This window comes from Musca domestica, unplaced genomic scaffold (assembly GCF_030504385.1).
Source record: "Musca domestica strain aabys unplaced genomic scaffold, Musca_domestica.polishedcontigs.V.1.1 66, whole genome shotgun sequence".
NCBI classification, from domain to species: domain Eukaryota; kingdom Metazoa; phylum Arthropoda; class Insecta; order Diptera; family Muscidae; genus Musca; species Musca domestica.
The window spans coordinates 4,283,530-4,308,745 of record NW_026712376.1 but is presented as its reverse complement, the minus strand read 5'-3'; the positions used below and the strand labels follow the sequence as shown (position 1 = coordinate 4,308,745).

The window sequence follows — 25,216 nt, the reverse complement described above, 5'->3', positions numbered from 1 at the left end:
TACGATTTGGTAAACTACGATTTCAGTGTAAATATGGCAACATTATATATTCAATATGGTAACATTAAGGGAATGAAAGAACGAATGAATGAGGAATCAACACAAAACACATGATTAGAATCATTGTAGAAGTGTAAATATTCTGTTTAAAAGAGATGTTTGTGCAAAAACAAACATTCCAATTGATTCCTCTATTTCTCTGAGCACATATTTGTCGAAAGGACCACCACCAGTTATTGCATATTCTTTTTTATTGTGACACCATGTCTTTTTCCACCCAATTGCAATCTTTGGTGGGTGGTCCCGAGGAATTTTGTTTTTCAGCAAATGTGACCAACCTGTTTCGGCAACCACTCGATCACCTTTGACAAAGCCCCTGGCTAGGTGCTGGTGGCTCTCCATAAAATCTATGATAATTGTTTCTTGTGCCGAATTCCTGTGCCTGCCCCTAAGAAAAAAAGTGATTTCCAAAAAAAAATGATGTGGCAACACTTTGTTAACAATTGCATTCGTCAATTGAGAAACCATTAAAATTTTCTAATTATTTTTAATTGTTATTACTTAAAAGTGTTTTGAGAGTGTTGTAAAGTCATATGTTTCCATAAAAAGACAATTTCACTTGCAAAAACAAAAGTGGTTTCAAACCAGAAATATTTTGCGTTTTACGATTTCTGAAGAAGCTAAATACGAAATTAAAATCACTTTCGTATCGAATTCGTTCCTGTGACATGCCTGATAATTTGACATATACCGGGGTTTGCAAACCGATGCTTATTTCGCCTCCACTTGCATTAAAAATACAAATATTGTCAATGCGGAAAGAAATATCGAATCTTCCTCAAATAATTGTTCAAAAAATTGCAAAAATTAAACTAGTACTTTGCTCAGTTGGGTATCTAAATATGGATTTTTTGTTTTTATTAATTTTTTTTATAAAATAAATTGGACTTTTTTATACAACTTTAAAGGGGACACAAACTACAGTGTATAAGTAATTCTTAGAATAATAAAATATGTATTTCATTGTTGTATTTAATTGTATGTGAAATTTATTATCGCATAAATATTATTTTTTGGTGCTAGAATACTAATTGTTTATTAATTGTGTGTGTGATTAAGTTTAATATCCTAAAATAATAATAGAACAAGAAAACATCCTGGTACGGAATTTTGTTAGACATATTCATGAATATGGACAATTATTTTTGTAATTCATCTTATAATGATGAATATATTAAATAAAATACACAATAATACGCTTATGAATAGTATATAAATCTCTACATTAAGGAAGAAAACAAGGAAGATAATTTTGAAGTTTATGTTGTTAATTTATATTTGAAATGCATTCCGAATCGTAGAAGCAATCTAACTTCAAATTTAACGAAATTATATTTTTAACATAATGCATTTCAACTCAAATAGTAATGCTAGTTTTGGATGCGCCATTATTTTTGGGTGTAAAGGTTTTCTTTTTTATACATGCGTATACAATATGTTGTAATCTTCTATGTAATTGTAAATTGTATCCGTATTGTAATTGGGTTTAGTAATTGTAAGTTGCATATAAAAATATATGTGTATATTATCAATTATAATTGTTCACGTCTCTAGGTAAATGATTCTGTGTGTTATTATTTGTTTGCGTTTCTCGATAACGTGTGTGTGTATATATAGTGTTCATTTTAAAGATTATTGTGTTTTTCGAATAAAGAGGCACGTGCAATATTTCCGCAAAAGTCACAAAAATGTTGGTCTAATCATCACCGCCAACGTCTTCATCCTCATCCTCTTGTGCCAATAAAGCACTATTTCGAGACATTTTCATATAGGCTGCACAAATGCATTCACATACAAAACGATATTGGCTCTAAAATGAAACAATTTAAAATTAAATTAAATATATTTTTTAATAGATATAAGCAACAAAACCCCTATAAATCGAATTACTTAAGAGACTACCTGTTTTAACCAGTTTTTGGTTGGTAAGACTTTCATCTATTATTTTCCAACTAACATAAATGTGCTTTATAATAACTTTGCAACACTTTAGAAATAACTAACAATTTTTCTAATTATACCCTCAGCCATATGGCTAGGGAGAGAGTATCCGTTTTGATCCAAACTTAGTACATCGTAATATTATTGTCAAACTTAGATCGAGTTCAGAGATGGGCAATATCGGTCCACTCCTTCTGGTACCTCCCCCCACAAAATGTCAACATTTTCAAAGAAAAAAATTTATTGCACAGAAAGAGAAAGGATAATTCGATTTTTCTTCAACTTTGCAAATCCTAATATTTGAATCAGTGCTAAAACAAAAATGGACAATGTCGGTCCACTCAATCAAATATATAATCACAACTTTTATAAAACACACATAACAATATTTTTATTTATCCAAACTCTGTTGTGAAGATGGAATATATCGATCCACTCCTTCCCCATAAAGATTCAAAATTTTAACTATCCGTAAAACTCATAAAACGCGAAATTAACATGTTATTCCATTCAGACTTGACAAATCTAAAAATTTCTATTAACACAAGATCTGTTATAAAGATGGTAAAGATCAGACCATTCCTTCTGGTACCTCCCCCACAAAGGGTCAAAGTTTGAATAACAAAAACGATTTTAAAATCCGAAATATACATCCGGCTCTCTTCATATTTCGCACATCACAATATTTTTATTACCCCAAGGTCTGGTGTAAAGATGGAAAATATCGGTCCACTCAACTGGCAACTCCCCCACAAAAGGTCGAAATTTTCACAAAAAATATTTTACTGCTCAGAAAGAGAATGGATAATCTGATTTGGTTCCATTATTGTGAATCCAAATATTTGCATCAGTGCTAGGTCAGGTGCGAAAATGGACAATATCGGTTCACTCTATCAAGTACCTCACCCACAAAGGGTCAACAATTTGAACATCCGTGAAGCTCATAAAACGCGAAATTAACATGTGATTCCATTCAGACTTGGTACATCTCAATATTTCCATGAACACAAGATCTGTTATAAAGATGGTATAGATCGGACCATTCCTTCTGGCACGTCCCTCACAAAGAGTTCAAGATTTTGAAAAACAAAACGCTAAAAGAAAGCAAAATAAGCTTTTAACTCTCTTCAAGTTTTACTGATCTGTTGTGTAGATGATATATATATCTGCGAACCCTTTCTTTCTGGTACCTCACCCACAAAAAGTCACCATTTTCAATAATATTATCTGTCATAACTTGAGAAAAAAGTTAGCTATTTTTCTAAAAATAATCACATATGAAATGAAGGAAGTATTCGATATAGTCCAAACCTGGCACGTCGCAATATTTATATCATATTTATTTGGATGCGACACGAAATGGACAATATTAGCTCATTCCTTCGGATCCCACTTCATAGAGGGTCAACAATTTGAATAATCAAAATATATTTAAATAATCGAATATTGGCTGAGGGTATACATCAGTCAGCAAAACCAGCTGATTCCTTTAAACTAGTTTTCAAATCATTGTCACATAATTTACATACCACATTTTGCACCATACAAGCTCTTTGATCACGCATTGTACGCACAATGTCCAACGGATAGACTGGTTCCCGAGCCTCCATCAAGGCTAATGCTGTATCCATTAGTATCAAAACACCCGTACGCCCAATACCAGCCGAACAATGCACTATCACAGGCGGATTAGCAGCACTAATACATCTGCAACGTAAAAATACATTTAAGAAAGGAAAATTGGAAGCAATTTATTGAATTGCAAAAAAGAAGAAATTCTTACTGATGGACACTTGTTGAAACTGGTGTTTCATCTTCGGGAGTAACACCATTACTTGCAGCACATTTGCGTTCGCCCATAATACCACCATTTTCATCAGCATCAGCATCTAAAAGCCGAACTTGTTTAAGACTTTCTTCGATTTCCTGCAGCAATGTACGATTGCGAGCATTTCGAACTCGTTCAACAAATTCCAAGAAAAGATTTGGATCTGAGGGCACACAATGATCGGGCCAGGCAAGATATTGCATATGTTGTATATGACGTTGTTCGCCAGTACGCCTGTCACATAGCAGAAACTCCCGAAAAACAAAACTTCCTGTCTCGTCTGGTTTCTCACTAAGACATTTCACACACAAACCCTCGCCCAACTGTAGTTCATCTCCTGTTACTGGCCAATATTGGTGACATTTTTGTCTGCCAGCTTCCATTACTGTCGTTAGCATTACAACTAAGTGACTACTTTCCTGTTGCACCATACGCCAGAAATCCGTTGTTGTGGAGGCTAGAGGACCTTGGGTGGCAATATATCGATTAATGCCTCCTGGGATTTCCATATTTACATAGTTTGCATTTATATAATCACCGCTCGAGCAATTGACTAACGTTACACGCGTACAGTCATATGGTGATATATCACGATAACGATTTTTAGCAACATTTTCAAGTTTTCTGGCTTCCGTTATGGCCAGGTCGGGATTTTTACGATACATCAATTCGTATTGAGCCAAAAGCGCACCTGAAGCCAGGCCATCGCTAAGTAACAATAAACTTTGTGTAAACAGAGCATCTCCATCGAGCAGGTTTGAATGTGAGCCTATCTCGTCAGTTTCCGGTACATATTGATATAGAGGTTCTTCTTCTTCGGTTAGAGCAGGACCTGTTGAGCAAGGACGCATTGTAAGTAGCAATTCGCCGGTACGTGTGTTGCGGCAATCTTTTATCATATTGACAACTTGTTCGTGTGTCAGTCCCGTAACTTCTCTGCCATTAATGAGGACAACTTCATCGCCTTCACAAACCCTTGGCGTGCAACGATCGGCAGGCGTATGGGGCACAACTTTTGACACCTGAACCGGCAATCCCAAGTCAATGCCCCCCTTGACATTGAATCCAAAACGACCATGTTCATCGGCCAGCAAACGTATGGTTATTAAATCGCTACCACTTTCTGGGGCTGTAGAACAACCATTCATGTAAGGGTTCATGCCTGCACATATTTGAGTGCCGTTTGGACTATGCGATCCCGTACTATATGCGGGTACTGGAGATTCAAAGCGGCGACCACATTGATCAATATAGCCAGTATCTCTGTAAAAGTTACAAAATATGATGGTTAAATACATATAGAACTGTCGGGTTACTGCAGTAGGAAATCCTTACAGTTGGATGTCATATTCATCACTTTGTTGTTCCCAAGCTTTACGAGGCATTGTATCCAATTGTTTTGACGTAACTTTATTGTCATGATGTGGACGGCTGGTTTTTGTTATAGTTAAAATGGACGTATGTGTGGCAGCAATAGCGGACGGAGCTTTACCATTGTGAGAAACACTGCCATTACTATCAGAGCCGCTGGCTCCATTTGCTAAGGGGGACATTGTAGTGCCACCTGGTCCAATAGCAATAAGCCGTTTACTTGGTGAACGTACAAAGGCCTTGTGGATCTTAACACGTTGTTTTGATTCCTGTACGGCTTGCAATTCGGTACGCCCAGAGTAATAGAATCTGAAGGCAAGTAACAATTTTAAGAACTTCAATATTTTTTTATTTTTGTGTGGAACTTACTTTGATCCCAAGCTTAAATTAAGAAATCGTGATAAACGATGTGGCCGTTTCAGTCGGAAGAAAGAATGATGCTCAACACAGGATTTCCATAATGATTTTGCATGCTTGTGTGACGTCATACTAAAGCCTAACAGAGTGTCATAGCTTTCGGACTAACGAAAAGAAAAATATACATTAAATAGGTATGTACTCCGGATAGAAAGTCTGAAAAACTCACCGGTTCTCGGCGCAGCTGAATGAAGAAATCTTTACGCTTAAAAGAAACTTTGACCATTTTGGACCAAGAAAATGTGTTTATCCGCAAACCGTTTTGAAACACTAATAGGCCTATGGCCGATACACCCAATTGCAATTCTTTGCCATTGGAATCCTGCCATTGTAAAAAATCATTGTTTTAATATATATTTTTTTTAAATATACACTTTCTAATACACACCATGGCTTTGTGTAAATCAATTCCATATAAATCAAGTCTTTTTGCATGTTCTAAATAATTATATTCGGCATCCGCAGGCAACTGACCGCGGTGTAGTTTATGTAGTTCAGATATTTTGCGTTCAGCATCTGGGGTTTGATCAGCTAATAATTGCATATTACTCAAGTAACCAGCCTGATGTTCCGTGGGATTGAAATCGCCCAGTTCAGCTATAGAAAAGACCAATCATTTGCCTTCAAACATTTACAAAATATTCCAAATAATACTTACATTGCACTGTATAACTTGCCAACAGACATTGTGTATTAAGTGAACATGGCAACTTGCCCAATAATATGTTACGTTTTATTTGTAAATAAAACTGATAACGTGTAAATTCTTCTTGTAAACGACTGGGATCACTTACATAAAACTACAAACAAAATAATGGATAATTACATTAGACAGCTGGCGAATATAGATAATAATTAAATATTTACCTTAACCCTAAATTCTAGCAGTGGTACGGCGTCATTGTCCAAAGCAATACTATTGCATTGTTTCTTGAAAGGCTTTTGGGCATCAACCCACCGCTAAAACAGAACAAAAGATAATGTGATAAAAATTATGTTTCAAATAGTTTTAATTTTATTCTTTGAACTTACCACAACATCTCCTGGTTTTGAGGGAAATAATAGGCCAAAATAGTCCCTTTCGGATAGTTCGAGAAACTGATATACTTGCTCCAGTAAATCACCGCCTTTGGCTCGTTTCTAAAAATAAGGGAAATATTATAGTTTATATTTAGCTATAAATAGGATTTATTTGGTTATTTCGAAAGATTCAATTTGAGGAAATGTAAATTGTGGAGCGCACAATAGAGACTTTAGCCAGATTTGGGGCATGGAATTGAGTTTTTAATGATTTGAATCATAATTTTGTAAGTTTCATTTATCTTTCGCGCTTTTCAATTCATTCCAAAAATAAGTACATATTTTAACTTGAGAATCTTATTATCCCTCCACCAATGAAAGGAGGGTATATTAAATAAAATATATAATATAATATAATATAATATAATATAATATAATATAATATAATATAATATAATATAATATAATATAATATAATATAATATAATATAATATAATAAATATTCGTCGTAGACCCCATAAAGTACGGGGTGAAATGAAAAAACTGCAACCAACTTCAGACTGCTGTCATTTCTAAGCCACTCGTCCGACAGCTGTCAAAATTATTCCTGCGACAGCTCATTATATTGTTTACAAGCGTACAAACGCATTTTGGAAATGATTTCCCAGAAATACGTTTTTCGTGATGGAATTCATATTTGGCTGGAAAACCACAAGTTGCTATCGTTAGAACACTCTAGCATTTAAATGTGAATTCATCCTTTGTGTCTCGTACCATCGCTCGTTACCGTGATTTTGGTAGTGTAGCCCGACGTCAAGCACGTGGACGGAAGAAAACAGCAAATGGTTCGAAAAGTAAAGACGCAACTTGATCGAAACCCGCGACGCAGTGGTCGAAAAATGACCCGTGAGCTGAACATATCGCAATATTCCATTCGGCAAATATTGAAAAATAAGCTCGGGCTAACACCATTGAAATTCCAAAAAGTGCAAGAACTTACACTGCAACAGAAAGAAAATAAACTCAAAAGAGCTAAAGAGTTGTTTCGTTTGGCCGAAAGTGGTGAACTGCCAAATTTGGTTTTCTCCGATGAGAAAACATTTGTTGTCCAGCAGAATGATTGTGTGTACTTGCCAAAAAGGTCAGCTGAAAATGTGCACCTTCGGTTGGCCATCAGAACTCAAACGCCGGCCGTGGTGATGGTGTGGGCCGCCATTACAGCCGATGGTCGCTCTCCGCCCGTATTAATCGACCGTGGCATCAGAATAAATGCCGAATATTATTGCGAAAATATTCTGGAGGGTGTATTTAAGCCTTGGGCATGGAAACATTTTGGCCGTAGACCTTTGGCATTCCAACAGGACTCAGCACCATCGCATTCAGTACGCGCCACCCAAGAATGGTTACAAAATGAGATTCCTCGCTTCATTTCCAGCGCACAATGGCCACCAATAGCTCCGGATACCAATCCGTTGGACTTTTGTGTTTGGAGTATTTTGGAAAGCAAGGTTGGCACTAAAAAATACCAAAGTGTCGATCACCTCAAGCAAGCGCTTCGCCGGGAATGGGCCAAAATACTTTGTTGCAATTTTTTTATTTTACTCTGTATATGAAGTTATAGCTATATCCCCTGGGGCCTCACCCTGGATATGTCGGTGTTATGAAGCCCTAGGGGTTACAATAGGCCAATGGGAATCAAAAACGTGGCCCTATATTTACACATCTTCTTCAAGCAATTTTTTGTTCAAGAACATTAAACCTTAATCATGGCTTGAAAAAGCATATCCAGCATAGATTATTTCATCTTAAACCACAAGAACAATTTACATTTGTACGTATTAAAAAAATGAAAATTGCATATCATTATTACGAGTGTCTATACGATGCGATGTGTTCTGTCTGCGTAAAAATTCAACATTTACAACATTTCATTTACAAACTTGTATGTCTAAGAAATCGAAACTGTTACCCTGATAATTAAATGAATATTCAAAAATACCATGATAACTTTCCACACACAACTTGTTGATAATGGCGAATGTAAATAGATTGAGAAAAAAACATGAATAAACAAATAAAAACATGTATGTAAGAAAATTAATATACAGTGGAAACAAAGATAACATCGAAAATCATTAGCAATGTGTTGAGGTGATAGTACTTTACCAACAAACATCTCCACATATTTTTTTTTTTTTTAAATTGGGGAGAATATACAAATAATTTTAGTCAAACTATAAACATAATTTATAATGGGGGTTTTCCAATAATAAGATGTGTTATTTTGATATTCAACGAAATATGCTTTATTGAAATAAATAATTATTTCTAAATAAAGAAGAAAAACATTGTGACATCCATATCCCTTTCATGAAATTTTACTTGACCAAATCACAAAGTCAAAAGTCTTCGGAATTTTGCTTATTATATAGGGTCAAATGCCATAATTTTTACATTTTTTTTTAATTTATTGAATGAAAACAAAAAATGTCGGAAATAGCATCAAATTTTAGAATAAGTTTAGATTTGTTCGAATTGGTCACCTTAGGCACGAATTATGGCCTTCAAACTGCCAATGAAACCGTCACAGGCTGGCCGAATTGTTCTGCGGTATTTTGGCCCATTCTCGGCGAAACGCTTTTTTGAGGTGATCTACACTTTTATTTTCAGTGCCAACCTTGCTTTCCAAAGTACTCCAGTCACAATATTCCAACGGATTGGTATCCGGAGATTTCGGTAGTCATTGTGCGCTGGAAATGAAGCGAGGAAATTAATTTTGTAACCCATCTTGGGTGGCGCGTACTGAGTCCTGTTGGAATGTCCAAGGTCTGCGGCCAAAATGTTTGCGTCCCAAAGTTTTAATACACCCTCCAGAATATTTTCGCGATAAAATTCGGCATTTATTCTTATGCCACCGTCGATTTATACGGGCGGAGAGCGACCATGGCCGACGCTTGAGTTCTGTTGAACAACAGAAGGTGAACATTTTCAGCTGACCTCTTTAGCAAGCAAACACGATCATTTTTTTTTTTTTTTTGTTTACAAACTGCTGGACAACGACTGTTTTCTCATCCGAGAAAACTAAATTCCGCAGTTCAACACTTTTGGCTAAGCGAAGCAACTCTTTAGCTCTTTTGAGTCTATTTTCTTTCTGTTGCGGTGTAAATTCTTGAACTTTTTTGGATTTCAATGGCTTTACCCAGAGCTCATTTTTCAATATTTGCCGAATGGAATATTGCTATATGTTCAGCTCACGAGCCATTTTTCGTTCACTGCCACGCAGGTTTTGATCAAGTCGCTTCTTTACTTTTCGAACCATTTCTGCTGATGTTGCTGTTTTCTTCCGTCCACTTCCTTGACCCCGGGCTACGCTACCAGTATCACGGTAACGAGCGATGGTAAGAGACACAAAAGATTTATTCACATTTAAATGCTGGAGTGCTCTAACAATAGCATAACCAAATATAAAGAAATCACACTATCACGCTTGAAAATTCTTACCAAAATGCTTTTGTACGCTTGTTAACAGCTGTCAGACGACTGGCTTAGAAATGACAGCAGTCTGAAGTTGGTCGCAGTTTTTCCATCTCACCCTGTATATTATTTGATATTTCTAAAACGTACATTATCAAAATAACGGATGTAGACTCCAGGTCTCTTTAGACAAAGTCCGTTCCCGTCCGTTTTGGAGTTTATTTAAGGCTGTCCGTCCGCCCGTCTATTTGGCGGGTGCGCACGATAACTCTCGAAGGGACTATCCGATTTAATCCTAACTTAGTACATCATAATGTTGTTGTCAAACTTAAATCGAGTTCGGTCCCCCACAAAAGTTCAAAAATTTTCACAGAAAATAATTTACAGTATCGAACCAGAAAGGATCACCCAGTTTTGTGCAAACTATGCAATTCCCAATATTTATATGAACGCTGTGTCGGTGCGAAAATAAACAAAATCGACCCACTCCATCATGTGCCTCCCCCACAAAGGGTCAAAATTTTGAATAATTATGACTCTCATAAAATAAAATAAGCATCCGATTCCTTTAAACATCACACATTCCAAAATTTCTATTAACACAAGATCTGAAGTGAATATGGGATATATCGGACCACTCCTTCTGATATCTCCCAGGATCAAATTTTGAATAACTATGAGCATTCGATTACTTTCAAACTATGCACATCTTAATATTTTTACTAACAAAAGATCAGCTGTGAAGATGGAATATATCGGACTACCTTCAATTTCATAAAATGGGAAATTCGCTTCGGACTCTCTTCAAATTTCATACACCGCAATATTTTTATTAATGTAAAAGCAGAGTTAGTTCAGATGAGAAGTAGATGATATTGTTCCACCCCTTCGTAAGAGGTCAACATTTTTCATAATGTTTGCCAATTTTTTTTAATAAACTGACATATGCTGGGGCTGCACATCTGTCAAGGATTTCGGAGTCAAGACGATATTATCGATGGATTAATTTTCATGCATTTTAAGGACCCAATCAGCAAAGAAAATACCTTATTGATTATCGGCTGGCGTAAGTCCTTGTGTTTACTGAACTTTATATGACTTATAATGTATAATCCTTGACTTCAAACTCTTTCGGCTAAAGCAACAGTATACTTAGTTGTTCTTAAGCGTGTTTTATTCTTGTCCCGACACTTCCCAAAAGTGCTTTAGTTTTGGTACCTGTAGCTGCGAGATTTTTACAATTTTGATAATGCATTTTAATAATTTCAATGGCTGGTTGAAGCGTATCACGTTCCATTGTTAGTAATGACATAGCTTCTACATCCAAATTTGGTCATTCAAAATAAAATCACTTGTTGAAAAACCCCCTATAAATCCAAGCCCCATAATAGCGTAGTAATGTGTCCGTTTTCTATTAATGTGTTTAATAATACCCTATAATTTTAGCACTCAATAAAACATATTATAGCATAATATACCTACCTCTATCCGAAAGGTGTGCGTGGTGTCATCGAGAAATAGCACTGTAATACATTGTTGTCTTTGTTTCTTATCTCGAGCCAGTTCTGTAGTTCGTAATTGGTAGTGGCGACTTAAATTACTAAGGCGAAAACGTTCAAACATTGCAATGAGCCATCATGGTGAACTACCAAATTTCTTTTCTTATACCACGACTCTTTTGATTCGATTGGATGTTGTGTGGTTTTGTTCTTTGTGTACGTTACAAAATATGAAATTAAAAATTTCAAAATCTTTTCTTATATCCTTGCTACATCTGTTTTGTTCTTAACAAAAGTGTGCTAGTTTTTTTTTTCGATTTTTATTTAACGTTGATAATGGATGGAATACGATGTTAATGCTTATGTTTTTTCTTTACGTTTGTATTAAGATTTATGTATATATTAAAAATAAGTAGATATCGCTTATTGCTAACTTTGAAGCAGTTTAAAGTCTTGACAGTGGTATCTGAAAAGAAGAAAGAAAAGAAAAATAATTGTATAATTAAGTAAGTTGCGTATTTGTATATATCTTTAAATGTTATAAATTATTTTATAGCTTAGTAAGAAAAAAATTGATGTAGTTTTTCAATCAATATAACATTCTGAAATAGCCCAAATAACACTGCACAAGTTTACGCCGAGAGTTGACCAATATCTATTATCTCCAAGAATTTTGTTAATCTATATACAGGGTGAGATGAAAAAATTGCAACCAATTTCAGACTGCTGTTATTTCTAAGCCACTCGTCCGACAGCTGTTAAAATTATTCCAGTGACAGCTCATTATATTGTTTACAAGCGTACTAAAGCATTTTGGTGAGAATTTTCCAAAAAAAAAAAAAAAAAAACAAAAAATTCGTGATAGAATTCAAGCGTGATTGTGTGATTTCTTTAATTTTGGCTGGAAAACCAAAAGTGGCTATCGTTAGAGCACTCCAGCATTTTAATGTGAATAAATCGTTTGTGTCCCGTACCATTGCTCGCTACCGTGATACTGGTAGTGTAGCCCGACGTCAAGGAAGTGGACGGAAGATACAACAGCAACATCAGCAGAAATGGTTCAAAAAGTAAAGAAGCGACTTGATCGAAACCTGCGTCGCAGCGGTCGAAAATGGATCGGGAGCTGAACATATCCCGGCATATATCGGCAAATATTGAAAAATGAAATTCCAAAATACCAAAGTTTCGATCACCTCGTCGGGAATGGGCCAAAATACCGCAGAGCAACATTCGGGCAGCTTGTGACGATTTCATTGGCAGTTTGGAGGTCATAATTCGTGTCAAAGGTGACCAATTCGAACAAAGCTGTTTTTTTATCTCACCCTGTACATTAAAGAGTTGTTAAATAACGCCCAGATGAAACGGCTGAAGCTTTAATATTGAATATGCAGGAGAGACAGTTTGAGTGTGTAGGCGTGGGAAATTCGTACTTAGCAAAACGAAAAGTACTAAAATGTATTAAAAATTGAATACTTTTGTATTGGAGAAACGGAACGAGCTAGATATTTGTAATGAGAGTCACTAATGGAGTGCAGGATAGATTTAACAAAGGGTTTTTGGAATATCTAACTTTAAGGTTATGAATAGTTCTAAAATGTTACTAAAATTCTAAAATGGTCCCATTAGGTATTATGTGAACGAAAAGAGTTGAAAACAAGTAAAAAAAAACATTAAGTTCGGTTAGACCTAACCAGGCCTCCACCATTGGGTAAAGAAAACATTTTTACATAAAAGTGGGTACGGCTATGCGTGGGCTATACAAAAACGCGGACCTATACATACAATGCTTCACCACCCATTATGACCAACAAATTCCAATTTTTATACAAACCCGTGGACAAACGTGGTGAAAAACATCAAAATACCGAATATCGGGAGGTATCGTTATATGGCGGCTATTCCAAAACGTGGACCGATATATCTGATTTTTAATACCAACCATCTTAGACACAATATAAATTGTTTAAGCTCTACGTCAAATAATGTGGGCTGTATCCTGATTTCAACAAACAGACAGACGGACATCGTTAAATCGACTTAGAATTTTATGATGATTATGAATATATACACTTTATAGGGTCTAAGAAGAATATTTAGGAATTTTACAAACGGAATGGCAAAGTTAATATACCCTCCTTTTCAAGGTTGAGGGTATAACTAGAAATTTGGTATGAGAATCATGGTTGGAGAGTTGTACGAAAGTACAAAATAGTACTCATTTTCGATCACTGTTTGTGTTCTAGAATGGAGACATGTAGATTTTATTGGATAAAGGTATGATGCTGAAACTCTGAAATTTGATATTAAGGGCACTGTTAGTGTCTAGGGCTTACATATGGATATGTTGACAGACAGAAAATTAGATGTGAGTCCATTGTGGAATGGTTTTACTATTATCATCCTTGGTAAATTTCAAAATTAAGGGTATTAAAGACTTTTTGGTGTTGTATTATTCTTTCCGAAAAAGGAAAAACTTGATTAATGTATAAAACCTTGTAGGACTGCTAATTTATTACAATGTATGATGTTTTGACAAAAAAAAAATATTACCAAACTGAACAAATTGTGCATTTTGAGTACTAAAAATATATAAACACGAACTGCTGGAACATATCTAAGGTATTAAGATGGAATTTTCTCTGACGAAGTGACAGGCACTTGCTAGCATTCAACATAAGTTAATGCACGTATTCTAGACATTTATTGATTCGTGGATTATAAAAGATACAGGGAGAAGAGAGATTTAGTGGAGATGGAGAAGAAATGACATTTATCTCATTCAACTACCTTCTTTTCCGTACACTTTCCCTACCTATTTACGAACTTATTCTGGAGATACAGTATATTTTCTCTAAGGTAAAAAGAGAAAATATGTAAAAGTTTTAATGTGTTCTTTAGGGATTCTCCTCAAAGAAATAAAAATAATATTCAAGAATAAATTCACATTTCCATTGAAAAAATAATTCAAAAATAATCCTGCTCATTGTCTTATAACAAAGGATGGATTATTTACAATTCGTCACATTAAAACAAATATATATGGATCTTACAATGTCCACAATGACATATTATATCCTTGTGTGAAGGTTTTATTGTTCAATAGTTATTACCAAAATGACAGACATTGACGTAAATTGCATTTTTTATTATTATTTAAATTTATTTTACAATGCTTTACAAAAAAGGCTTTACTATAAAAGAAAATGGAAATCTCTACAATAAGACACAGGCGAGAATGTGTGAAATGTAGGGAGGCAAGGTTTAAAAGCCAGCACCGATTGAAATTGGCCTTAACTTTACAGTGCAACTGCCATGAAATGTTGACAGCCAGCTATTTAGGTCGTTTTGATGTGCTATTTAGGCCTAAACGGCAATGGAGAAACAAATATAGCAAACAAAACAGCAATAGCTATGAGTTCGTCTCAGCTATTTTTATACCCTACCTAAACCACAAGGTGGTCAGGGTATTTTGTCTTTGTGCATTTGTTTGTAACAGGCAAAAGAAAACGGGATAGATTCATAGTTCTCTTTGATGATCTGCACAATGTGAGTCAATTTATGCATGTCTGTCCGTCTGTCCATGTATTTTTTGTAAATAAAGTATAGGTCGCATTTAATGCCCGATCCAGATAAAATTTTGCACAAATCGTTTGTTTGGCCCAAGGACGAACCCCATTGAACTTGTGTAATATCAGTATGGAATTTTGCACATACTACCAAATTAGGTCTGAAAATAAGTATGCCGAATTTGATCGAAATCGGTTCAAATATAGCTATACCTCCCATATATTTTGTTTGTCCGATTTGTTATTTTTGTCCACCGCAGCAGTAATAGAGTGCACATTAACAACAATATTTGGGGAAATATATCAAATACAGCTCACAAATACCCTTGCTAAATTATATCGTTTTAGATTTAAATATAGCTCCCATATACAACTTCGTCCGATTTGCACTCTATTGTAAACCAAATTTGTAATATTAGCCCAAATGGGATGGAATTTAACACTTACGACCAAATTGAGTCTAGAAATTAATATGTCAAATTTGGTGAAGATGCTTTCAGATATAGCTATATCTGCCATATATATTGTTTATCTGATTTCTTATATTTGTTCCCCACAGCCGTGATATGCTCTCCGTAACGAGCATATACCAAACAGGGAAATATATCAAATACAGCTCAGAAATACCGTTGCTAAATTTTATCGAGATCGATACAGATTTGGATATAGCTCCCATATATATCTTTAATAAGACTCGATGTTTCTGAAATTTACACAAAAACATTTAGGAATTTACTGTGGTAAAATTAGGCTATTCATTTTATACAATGTCAAAGCGGCGTGGTGCCTTCCACACTCCCCTTTTTAAAAAAAACGCAGCGTTAGAAGCGCTGAAACATCTTTGACAATATATTACGCTACAACCACTATCCAGACACCTATAAAATTCATCGTAATTCTATCGAATCTAGAGATGGGTTGTTATAAGTCCAGGCGTCAGTTGCTTAGAGTTCGTACAGACAATAAATAAAAACAAAATAGTTAAAATAATAATATGTGAAATTTATATCTGTTATTACTAGAACCTTCGCAGGGACATTGCATTCCTTCCAAGCTTGAATATGTGTCTCGTCGTATCTATAACGTGACTCCATTTTTTTCACTTATTCGACTTGATACCAGCAAGTTTGCGATGTCTTCCATTAAAGGATTCCTAGGTAATGTCACTGTTTATCAACAACTCGTCCATCATTTTTTGGTTTTATACCTCTCAATACCATGAGTTTGTAAGGCCAAGCGATACATTTAAACATAAATGTATCAGTTGTAAATTCCAGTATTATTGCCTTTAACTTATCACCCTTCCAAATGGTTTTGTTTATTTCTCTTTTGATAAATATTTAAATACTCATTATCTGCAATATAAGCTCGACGAGTGCGATGACACTAAATACGTAAAGCTACCGAAAAGATATGTAAAATGAGAAAGTATTCGCTGAAAACAATTTGTAACCGACAGAATAGATGGGTATTGTTTGTTTCTAGCTTTGCGTAGCGGAAGTTATGGAATTTGTCATTGTTGCAGAGGCAAATGCAGCTGCTACTTCTGCTGCAGCATTATCATGTTGAATAGAGGCTTGTTGTAGACAAAGCTTCACAAACGAACACCACTCGCAAGTTTCAAATGGATTGCCATTGTTTTTGATTATATATGCAATATTTTCATAAAATACTACCCAACATACAATGTTATTAAGGGTTAGGAAAGTGGAAATGTCTTTCCTTTTGCGGATACAAAAATACTATGCTTTTACATTTAAATATCAAATGTTTACTCCGAAATGTTGATAAAAAATTTAATAATATCGAAATAACTGTTTGGACAAATGCTGTCATCTTTATACCAGATCTTGTGTTGATAGAAATATTGAGATGTACCAAGTCTGAATTGAATCGGATGTTAATTTCTCGTTTTATGAGTTTCATGGTTACTCAAAGTTTTGACCCATTGTGGGGGAGGTACCAGAAGGACCGATATATGCCATTTTCACGGCAGATCTTGTGTTAGTAGAAATAATGGGATATGTGAAATATGAGGAGAACCGTATGCTTATTACGGATTTTAAGAACGTTTTGGTTATTCGACTTTGACCCTTTTTGGGGAGGTACCAGAAGGAATGGTCCGATCTCCACTCTCTTTATAACAGATTTTGTGTTTGTGGAAATATTGACATGTGCCAAGTTTGAAAATGATTGGATGCTCATTTGGCTTTTTATGCGCTTCATGGTTATTCAAAAGTTTGAGCCTTTGTGGGGGAGGTACCGGAAAAAGTGTTCCGACATATTTTACCTTACCACCAGATGTTGGGTTTATAAAAATATTGTGATGTGTGTAATTTGAAGATAATCGGTTTTTACATCACATTTTATAAGAGTTATAATTATTCAAATGTTTTAACCTTTGTGGGGGAGATACTTGATGGAGTGAACCGATATTGCCAATTTTCGCACCCGACCTAGCACTGATGCAAATATTAGGATTTGCAATGTTGGAGCAAAATCGGATAATTCCTTCTTTTTCTGAGAAGTAATTTTTTTTTTTGAAAAACCTGACGCAACTTTCAAGCTATTAGTTTAAAAAAATTTAAACACCATTAAAAGATGGAATGCATGTAAAAATTTTGTATTTTATTAAAAATAAAAAAGAAAATGAGCCAAGAATGAACTGTGAAAATTTCTCTCTCGAATCGATTTCGTCAGAAATTTTGTGTTAACAGCCGACTTCCAGTAAGAAATTTTAAAATGTTAACCACAAAGGAAATCTGGGGGCTCATACCTCCGAAAAACTTACTCCAACTTGTTGAAAGAGTGTAATTCACTCGAATTCGGAAGCAAAAAGAAAATCGAGCAATCTCAATTATTGATGTCGCTCGAATATGAGTGAGAATATTTTCCTCGTTTTTGAGTGGGAGGAAAATGCGTTCAAAATCGACCAAATTATACTCTTGCCGAGCAATCTTTTAGATTTTGTTATATCTTTGTTGTATTTTTCTGTATGTGTATTTTCATATACAAGATCACCTTAAAAAATGACACAAAAACCATCTGTACCCGTCAACTTTTCAGCGATTTTGTAGGGAGAATTTTATGCAACGTGAAAAACAGACGTCAAGTTTTAATTGAAAATTTTCTGCTGGAAGGATTGATGGATAGTACTTGGGCTACATCGACAGCAATTTACCAGTCGTTTTGACATTTTCTGTCGAGCCACACGCTTTACTTTTGACCTTTATTCTTATTGAAGTTTGCTTTAACAAATTATTTTAAATACTTTTACAATTTCTTCTATTAATTTATTTTTAATTTTAGATGGTGGCCAAGAATATGTTGAGTTTAGTAAATAGTTTGTTATCAGCAAAATGAGTTTAAAACGTTTATTTAATGATATTTCTTTAACCAGTGCTTAGGTAGTGAGTGTAGAAGCAATACACAACATACTGTCAACATATGGCTGTTTGTATCTATGCCTCTTTCTCTTTGATTTTGCCAAACACAAATAGTGAATTCAAAGGAAAGCAACAACATTGAACCAACACCTAATATCTATTCTTGGTAGTTGTTGGATTTTTTTTCCCAGCCCTGCTGTGGGTTTCGGTGCTGTTGTTGCTGATCGAAAACTCTATAATGGCTCAAAATGAAAAAAATAAATAAATAAGTAAATAAAAACGCAAACAAACGGAAGCAATTCTATATCGAAGAACATGACAGAATTCAATTACGTTAATAATAGATAATATTTTAACAAACATTTGCAATGCGTATGTAGCTATGTGTGTATTGCTAGTTTCTATGGCGAAAGTAAATAACATATGAATATGTTTTTCCCTCACAAATGCTGTAGGTTAAACGTGAACTTGAAAATAGGTATTATGTTTCTCTGAGAAAATTGGCAATAAACTTTCAATAGACAGCAAATTGGATTCTATCATAAGTAGATCTGTGTGTTGGGTGAATTCTTGATGACAAAATCAGTTTTTAGCTGCATCCAAAGATAATTCCTTTTTATGTGGTCTTTACACTTCGAATATACAGGGTGAGATGAAAAAACTGCAACCAACTTCAGACTGCTGTCATTTCTAAGCCAATCCTCCGACAGCTGCTAAAATTATTCCACTGACAGCTCATTATATTGTTTACAAGCGTACAAAAACATTTTGGTGAGAGTTTTCCAGAAAAAAAGTTATTCGTGATGGAATTCAAGCGTGATTTCTTTATACATGGCTGGAAAATCAAAAATGACTATCGTTATGTGAATAAATCTTTTGTGTCTCGTACCATGGCTCGTTACCGTGATACTGGTAACGTAGCCCGACGTCTAGGAAGTGGACGGAAGAAAACAGAAACATCAGCAGAAATGGTTCGAAAAGTAAAGAAGCGACTTGATCGCAACCCGCGTCGCATTGACCGAAAAATGGCTCGTGAGCTAAACATATCACATTCCATTCGCAAATATTGAAAAATGAGCCCGGGGTAAAGCCATTGAAATTCCAAAAAGTGCAAGAACTTACACTATTAACATTTAAATGCTCGAGTGCTCTAAAGTTAGCCACTTGTGAATTTAAAGTCAAATATAAAGAAATCAAACTATCACGCTTTAATTCCATCACGAATAACTTCTTTTCTGGAAAATTGTCTCCAAAATGCTTGCGTACGCTTGTAAACAATATAATGAGCTATCACTGGAACAATTTTAACAGCTGTCGGACGAGTGGCTTAGAAATGACAGCAGTCTGAAATTGGTTGCAGTTATTTCATCTCACCTTGTATATACTTTATGCCTCCGTCGGAGCTAGAACCCATTATGACCTACAAATACCAATTTTCAGACAAATCCGTGGAAAAATGTGATATATCTCATTTTCAAAAAACCAATATCCTTGACACAATACAAAATGTTGTGCCAAATTTTAAAGCGCTGCGTCTAATAATGTGGTTTGTATCGTAATTTTAACAGACGGACATCGTTAAATCGACTTAGAATTTTATGGTGATCATGAATATATATGGGTGTACGACGAATAATTAGGTATGTTACAAAGGGAATGACAAAGTTGATATACCATCCTTTTTAAATTGGAGGGTATAAAAATAAATGCAGCCAATTTAAGATAATTTAAAATATAAATCTCTTTGACCCAGAAATTGGAATATTAATAAATTAATAACATGCACATCAATTTGTAACATAATTTCACTTTCATTATTATGCATTTTTCTTACAAAACACACAGACGCTTTAGATTACTTCTTTATTCGTATTTATTCTTTTATTTTTATTTATTCTTCATTATTCTATTTGAAGGAACTTTGCGTCGTTTGTTCTTGAGTTTCAAATTTTAATGTGGCAACAAAACATAAACAAACAGTTCTTGGAACCATGTAAACATTTGACCATATGTAAATAGAAAGGGACTATTTTTTAAATAAAGTAAATAAGTTTGCCCATGAACCTAGTCATTTCTTTCTTTCCCCAAATGTTTGCAATTCAATTTACAATATCACACCTAAGAGGCATAGTTTGTAGCGTATATTTTAAAATGAGAAAGTAAGAATATGCTGTTTACCTGAAAAACTTCTAGAAAATATTGAGCAGGGCCTCAATTCTTGTTCTATGAAAAAGTGAATTTAAAACTTTTATAAGGGAAGGAATGTCAAAACGAAAACGTTTACAAAGAAACGTTTTTTTAATTTCATATTTTCACCGAACAAGAATTTATCTCTCGAAGGGAGTATTCGATTTGGTCCAAACTTGGTACATCGTAATATTATTGTCAAACTTATATCGAGTTCGGAGATGGGCAATATCGGTCCACTCCTTCTGGTACCTCCCACAGAAAATGTCAATATTTCAAAGAAAATTATTTACTCCACAGAAAGTGAACGGATAGTCCGATTTTGCTCCAACTTTGCAAATCCTAATATTTGCAGCAGTGCTAGGTCAGGTGCGAAAATGGACAATGTCGGTCCACTCCATCCAGTACCTCCCTCACAAAGGTTCAACATTTTGAATAATTATTGCTCTTATAAAATGTGATGTAAGAGTCCGATTGACTTGAAATTGCACACATTACAATATTTTTATTAACTCATGGTATGGGTGGTGATAGAATATATCGGTCTACTCCTTCTGGTTCCTTCCCCACAAAGGGGGAAGCTCATAAAACGCGATATTAACATTCGACTCTATTCAGACTTGGCACATCTCACTATTTCTATCAACACAAGATCTGTTATAAAGATGGTAGTGAACGGACCAATTCTTCTGTCACCTTCCGCACCAAGGGTCAAAGTTTTTAATAACCAAAACGAAATAGGCATCCGGTTCTCTTCATATTTCATACATCACAATGTTTTTAGTAACCCAAAGTCTGGCGTGAAGATGGGATATATCGGTCCACTCCTTCAGGTACCTCCCCCACAAAGTGTCAAAATTTTGAATATCTTTGAAGCTCATAAAGCGGGAAATTAACATCCGATTCCATTCAGACCTGGTACAACTCAATATTTTCATTAAAACAAGATCTATTATAAAAATGGTAGAGATCGAACAATTTCTTCTGGTACCTCTCCACGCAGAGTTTAAGATTTTTGAAAAAAAAAAAAGCAAAACGCACAAAGGAAGCGAAATAAGCATCCAACTCACTTCAAATTTCACACATCCAAATATTTTTGCTGACGCAAGATCTGTTATGAAGATGATATATATCTGCCAACCCCTTCTGGTACCTCACCCACGAAGGCTCACAATTTACAATACTTATATCTGTCATAATTGGCAAAACAAGTAGGCGTCGTTTGAAAAATGAAATAAAACTTAGTTTTATTATCACTAAAATAAAAACTGACCAAAAAGAACACAAAAAAATAAAATAAAACAAATTGTTCATCATATAAAAAACATAAAAAACTTCAAATTATTTTTACTGGTTTGATATATATTTCTTAAATTTGTTGTCTTAAATTTACACGAAGGATCGTAAGCGTGCATTGAAGTCGTCGTGCATACCTACATATTTTAATGTACACCCCCTTAGAACAACCACCCCATCCATCTTGTTTTTCTTTTCTTTTCCCTTTTGCATGTAACATGCAATATGTTTTTTAATTCATGCTTGTGTGCTTCATATACATGTTATGCTAAGAAGTTTAATCAATGTTGTTAATTTACTACCTGAAATGTGAATCATGGGAAACAACAACCGACTGGTATTAAATATTGATTATTTCAGAGGTGTAATACCAATTTAGGAATAGCTTGCACAAAGGTATTACAAATTTGGGAATTACTTGAATACATATTTTGTTCAAGTTTAGGCATCATTTGTATTAGAAAAACACACAAGACATTTAGAATAAATACAAAAGGCTTAATCACGAAAGTAGAAAACTAGCATCCAGCTTGAAAATTAACTTTTTCATTCCGTGTGTAACATCCCTAAATATTCGTCGTAGACCCCATATTCATAATCAGCATAAAATTCTGTCTATTGAAATCACGATACGGCCCACATTATTTGATGTAAAATTTGGCACAACAATTTGTATTGTGCCTAGGATGGTTGGTATTTAAAATGAGATATATCGGTCCACGTTTTCGTATTTTTCCACATATTCTTTAGTTAAATATAATTTAGATAACGTCAGAACTTGACTTAAAAGTTTTGAAATCTTAAGAAACTCGAAATGTGAGTGTGTCTGTGCTTAATGTAGTCAAATCCTCCTTCAAAATCAAAATCGTTAAGAACTGCAGATCTTTTATTGAAACCGTATCGATAGTTATAAATTGAGTTGGATGAAATCGATGACTAAGAAGAAGAGAAAATAGAAAGGATGAGTCGTCCCTTCTGCTTGTAGCCTGGATTTACGAAGAGAAACTCTTATTTTTACAAAGAACCCTATCTAGTGGTAATTTAATGATGCTATGAGCCTAGACTCAACAAACCCATATTGCTCTTTGCACCTCTCAATTTCAAGAAGAATCTCTTTACTATGAAGATAGACAGGTTGTCTGAAGAACATGACTCGCAGACGGCCTCAATGCTGTCGGTTTGCCTGCAAATTCCAACCACATGGGTCATGACGAAACGTCACTGAAAGGATCAGCTTTGGTGGAAATCTTAAAGACAAAGTTTACTGGATGTTGTTTCTTTATTCAGGGTCCAGAAAAATAGAGGGAGTCAAGAGAGAAATTTTGATAGTTTTGTTACTGAGAATTATGGAAAGCACAAAATGTCTTATTTCATAAATTTTTGAGCTTTCTTCGCACTGGCACATGTACGAGAAAACGTGATTTCGCTCAATTCTGAAAGTTGTCTGGTCATATTTTACCATATATTCATATGGGTGAACTTACTCTGCATTGTAAATCATAAATTTGTTTAAATATTTTATTTCAGAATCTGCTGGTTTTCTGTTGTGCAGTTCGCTTTATAATGCCTTCCTAACATGTCCAGGGACGCTTAAAACTCCATTGTTAGAAAATGATAAGCAATAAAATATTTTACCCTTGCTTATAGAAATAGAAGGATGAGAGGGGACATTAAAAAAGGTTTTAGCATGCAATTTTTTAAGAAACTCGAAAAAATTATAATTATTTTATAAATAGCTCTGTAAAAACGTTATCGTTTTGAAATATCATTCGACATGTTCTGCAACTAAACAAATACTTATAAATATTAGCAGATTCATGTTATTAAAACTTTCAATCAGAGTTCTCACCCTACCTTATTGATATGTTTGCGAACAGGCGGCTTTTGTTTTTATACTCCTAAAAATGCATCCAAATATTCTCTCAAACAATGTAGAATGCTGTCAAAAAGATTTTATTTTATCCATTCCTTGGAGGGTTAGTTTTGGGCAGGGCGGCAGTGTATGTGTGTGTGCAAGTGCTACAACAAATTCGATGTATTCAATTAATCTTGATGTCCATTAATTTGTTTTCCATTCATTCGTTACAACTTCAAAACAGACGTCAACAAAAAATAAACGGGCTATTGGTTCTTCTGCTACGTCTTTTTCTTCGTCGTACGTGTGGCACAGTCTGAAGTGTTTTCTTGAGGGCAAAAAGATGGAGTACTTGAAAAGCAAAAGGCCAACAAGCAGAGCAAATGACGAGAAAAATAAAAAGATGACAACCAGAAGATTTGGATGCGGGTTTAGCTCACACAAATAGCTTTGCTCAAAAAGACAATTCTGTCAGTTTCCAAGCCAGCAATATTCATTTACCACAACTACCGTCGCTTATTGGACAGCAGAAAGCATACATATTTCACTTGTACATTAAACGATGATCTTCACTTTCACACGCGGTACTCTCGTCACAGAATTTACCTATGACGCGGCGAGTGTTTTGTTGGTACTTTTTGTATTTACCCCGCCGTACAAAGGGTATCAAGGATATTTATTTATAAATTACACTGAACTGTGGAGAGTACTAAAAATAAATCCAGCCGAAGGGGACGGGTTGGCAGCAGGCAGGCAAGATAATGAATGCAAAATTAAGATGAGTAATCATAGCCAGGCCTATTTTAACGTAACCCAAACAAGGCCTTTTTTCTTTCCGTTTTGTAATATTACAATTGCCCGTTTATTATATTTCTGGGGCCCACATTATTTGTTACTCACTAAATGAAAAAAAAAAAAAAAACACTGCACCACACACTCCATACACACGATTCATGCATGAAGTATAAAAATCAATCAATTCTAAAAAAGACCGACGAATTTCGTTTCATTCACGTTTCTGTTACGTAAATCGATTAGTTAAACTAATTAGAAACACAAGTAGTAATAAATACCAGCGTTCAACAGAAATATTCGGGTAAGAGAAAATAAAAACAGAATTCATAAAGTCGGAAAAAATTGTAAATTTGTTCGTAGTCAAGCGATAGTTGTTATACGTTAAAGAACAGAGTTACACTGTTGCCCATGACAACGGCGATGCAAATACTACACATGACGGCGATAGAATTTAAGAAAGGGCACATTGAAGTATAGCCAACACATTGCAATTAGGACTCTGTAAACCTATCATTTATAT

General features: G+C 34.8%; 1 protein-coding gene across 1 annotated transcript; it reads right to left on the bottom strand.

Annotated features, from left to right (window-relative positions):
- Positions 1–1,310: 1,310 nt before the first annotated feature.
- Positions 1,311–25,089, bottom strand: LOC101895697 (tyrosine-protein phosphatase non-receptor type 4). Its single transcript, XM_011298005.3, has 12 exons — positions 23,901–25,089; positions 11,595–12,077; positions 6,650–6,757; positions 6,485–6,577; positions 6,276–6,417; positions 6,006–6,214; positions 5,787–5,939; positions 5,570–5,721; positions 5,165–5,509; positions 3,785–5,092; positions 3,531–3,708; positions 1,311–1,870 (listed from the first exon to the last, which is right to left on the bottom strand). Exons 2-12 carry the CDS (start codon positions 11,733–11,735, stop codon positions 1,757–1,759), a joined length of 2,943 nt encoding a protein of 980 aa, XP_011296307.1. The 5' UTR covers positions 11,736–12,077; positions 23,901–25,089; the 3' UTR covers positions 1,311–1,756.
- Between the last annotated feature and the right edge of the window lie 127 nt (positions 25,090–25,216).

Bases quoted from the DNA above. Each gene is read 5' to 3' on its own strand.
- LOC101895697 (XM_011298005.3), bottom strand. From the start codon at position 11,735: ATGTTTGAACGTTTTCGCCTTAGTAATTTAAGTCGCCACTACCAATTA. The intron at 6,758-11,594 runs GTAGGTATATTA...CCTTATTTTTAG, and splicing joins CGCACACCTTTCGGATAGAG to AAACGAGCCAAAGGCGGTGA. The intron at 6,418-6,484 runs GTAAATATTTAA...TTTTGTTTGTAG, and splicing joins TGCTAGAATTTAGGGTTAAG to TTTTATGTAAGTGATCCCAG.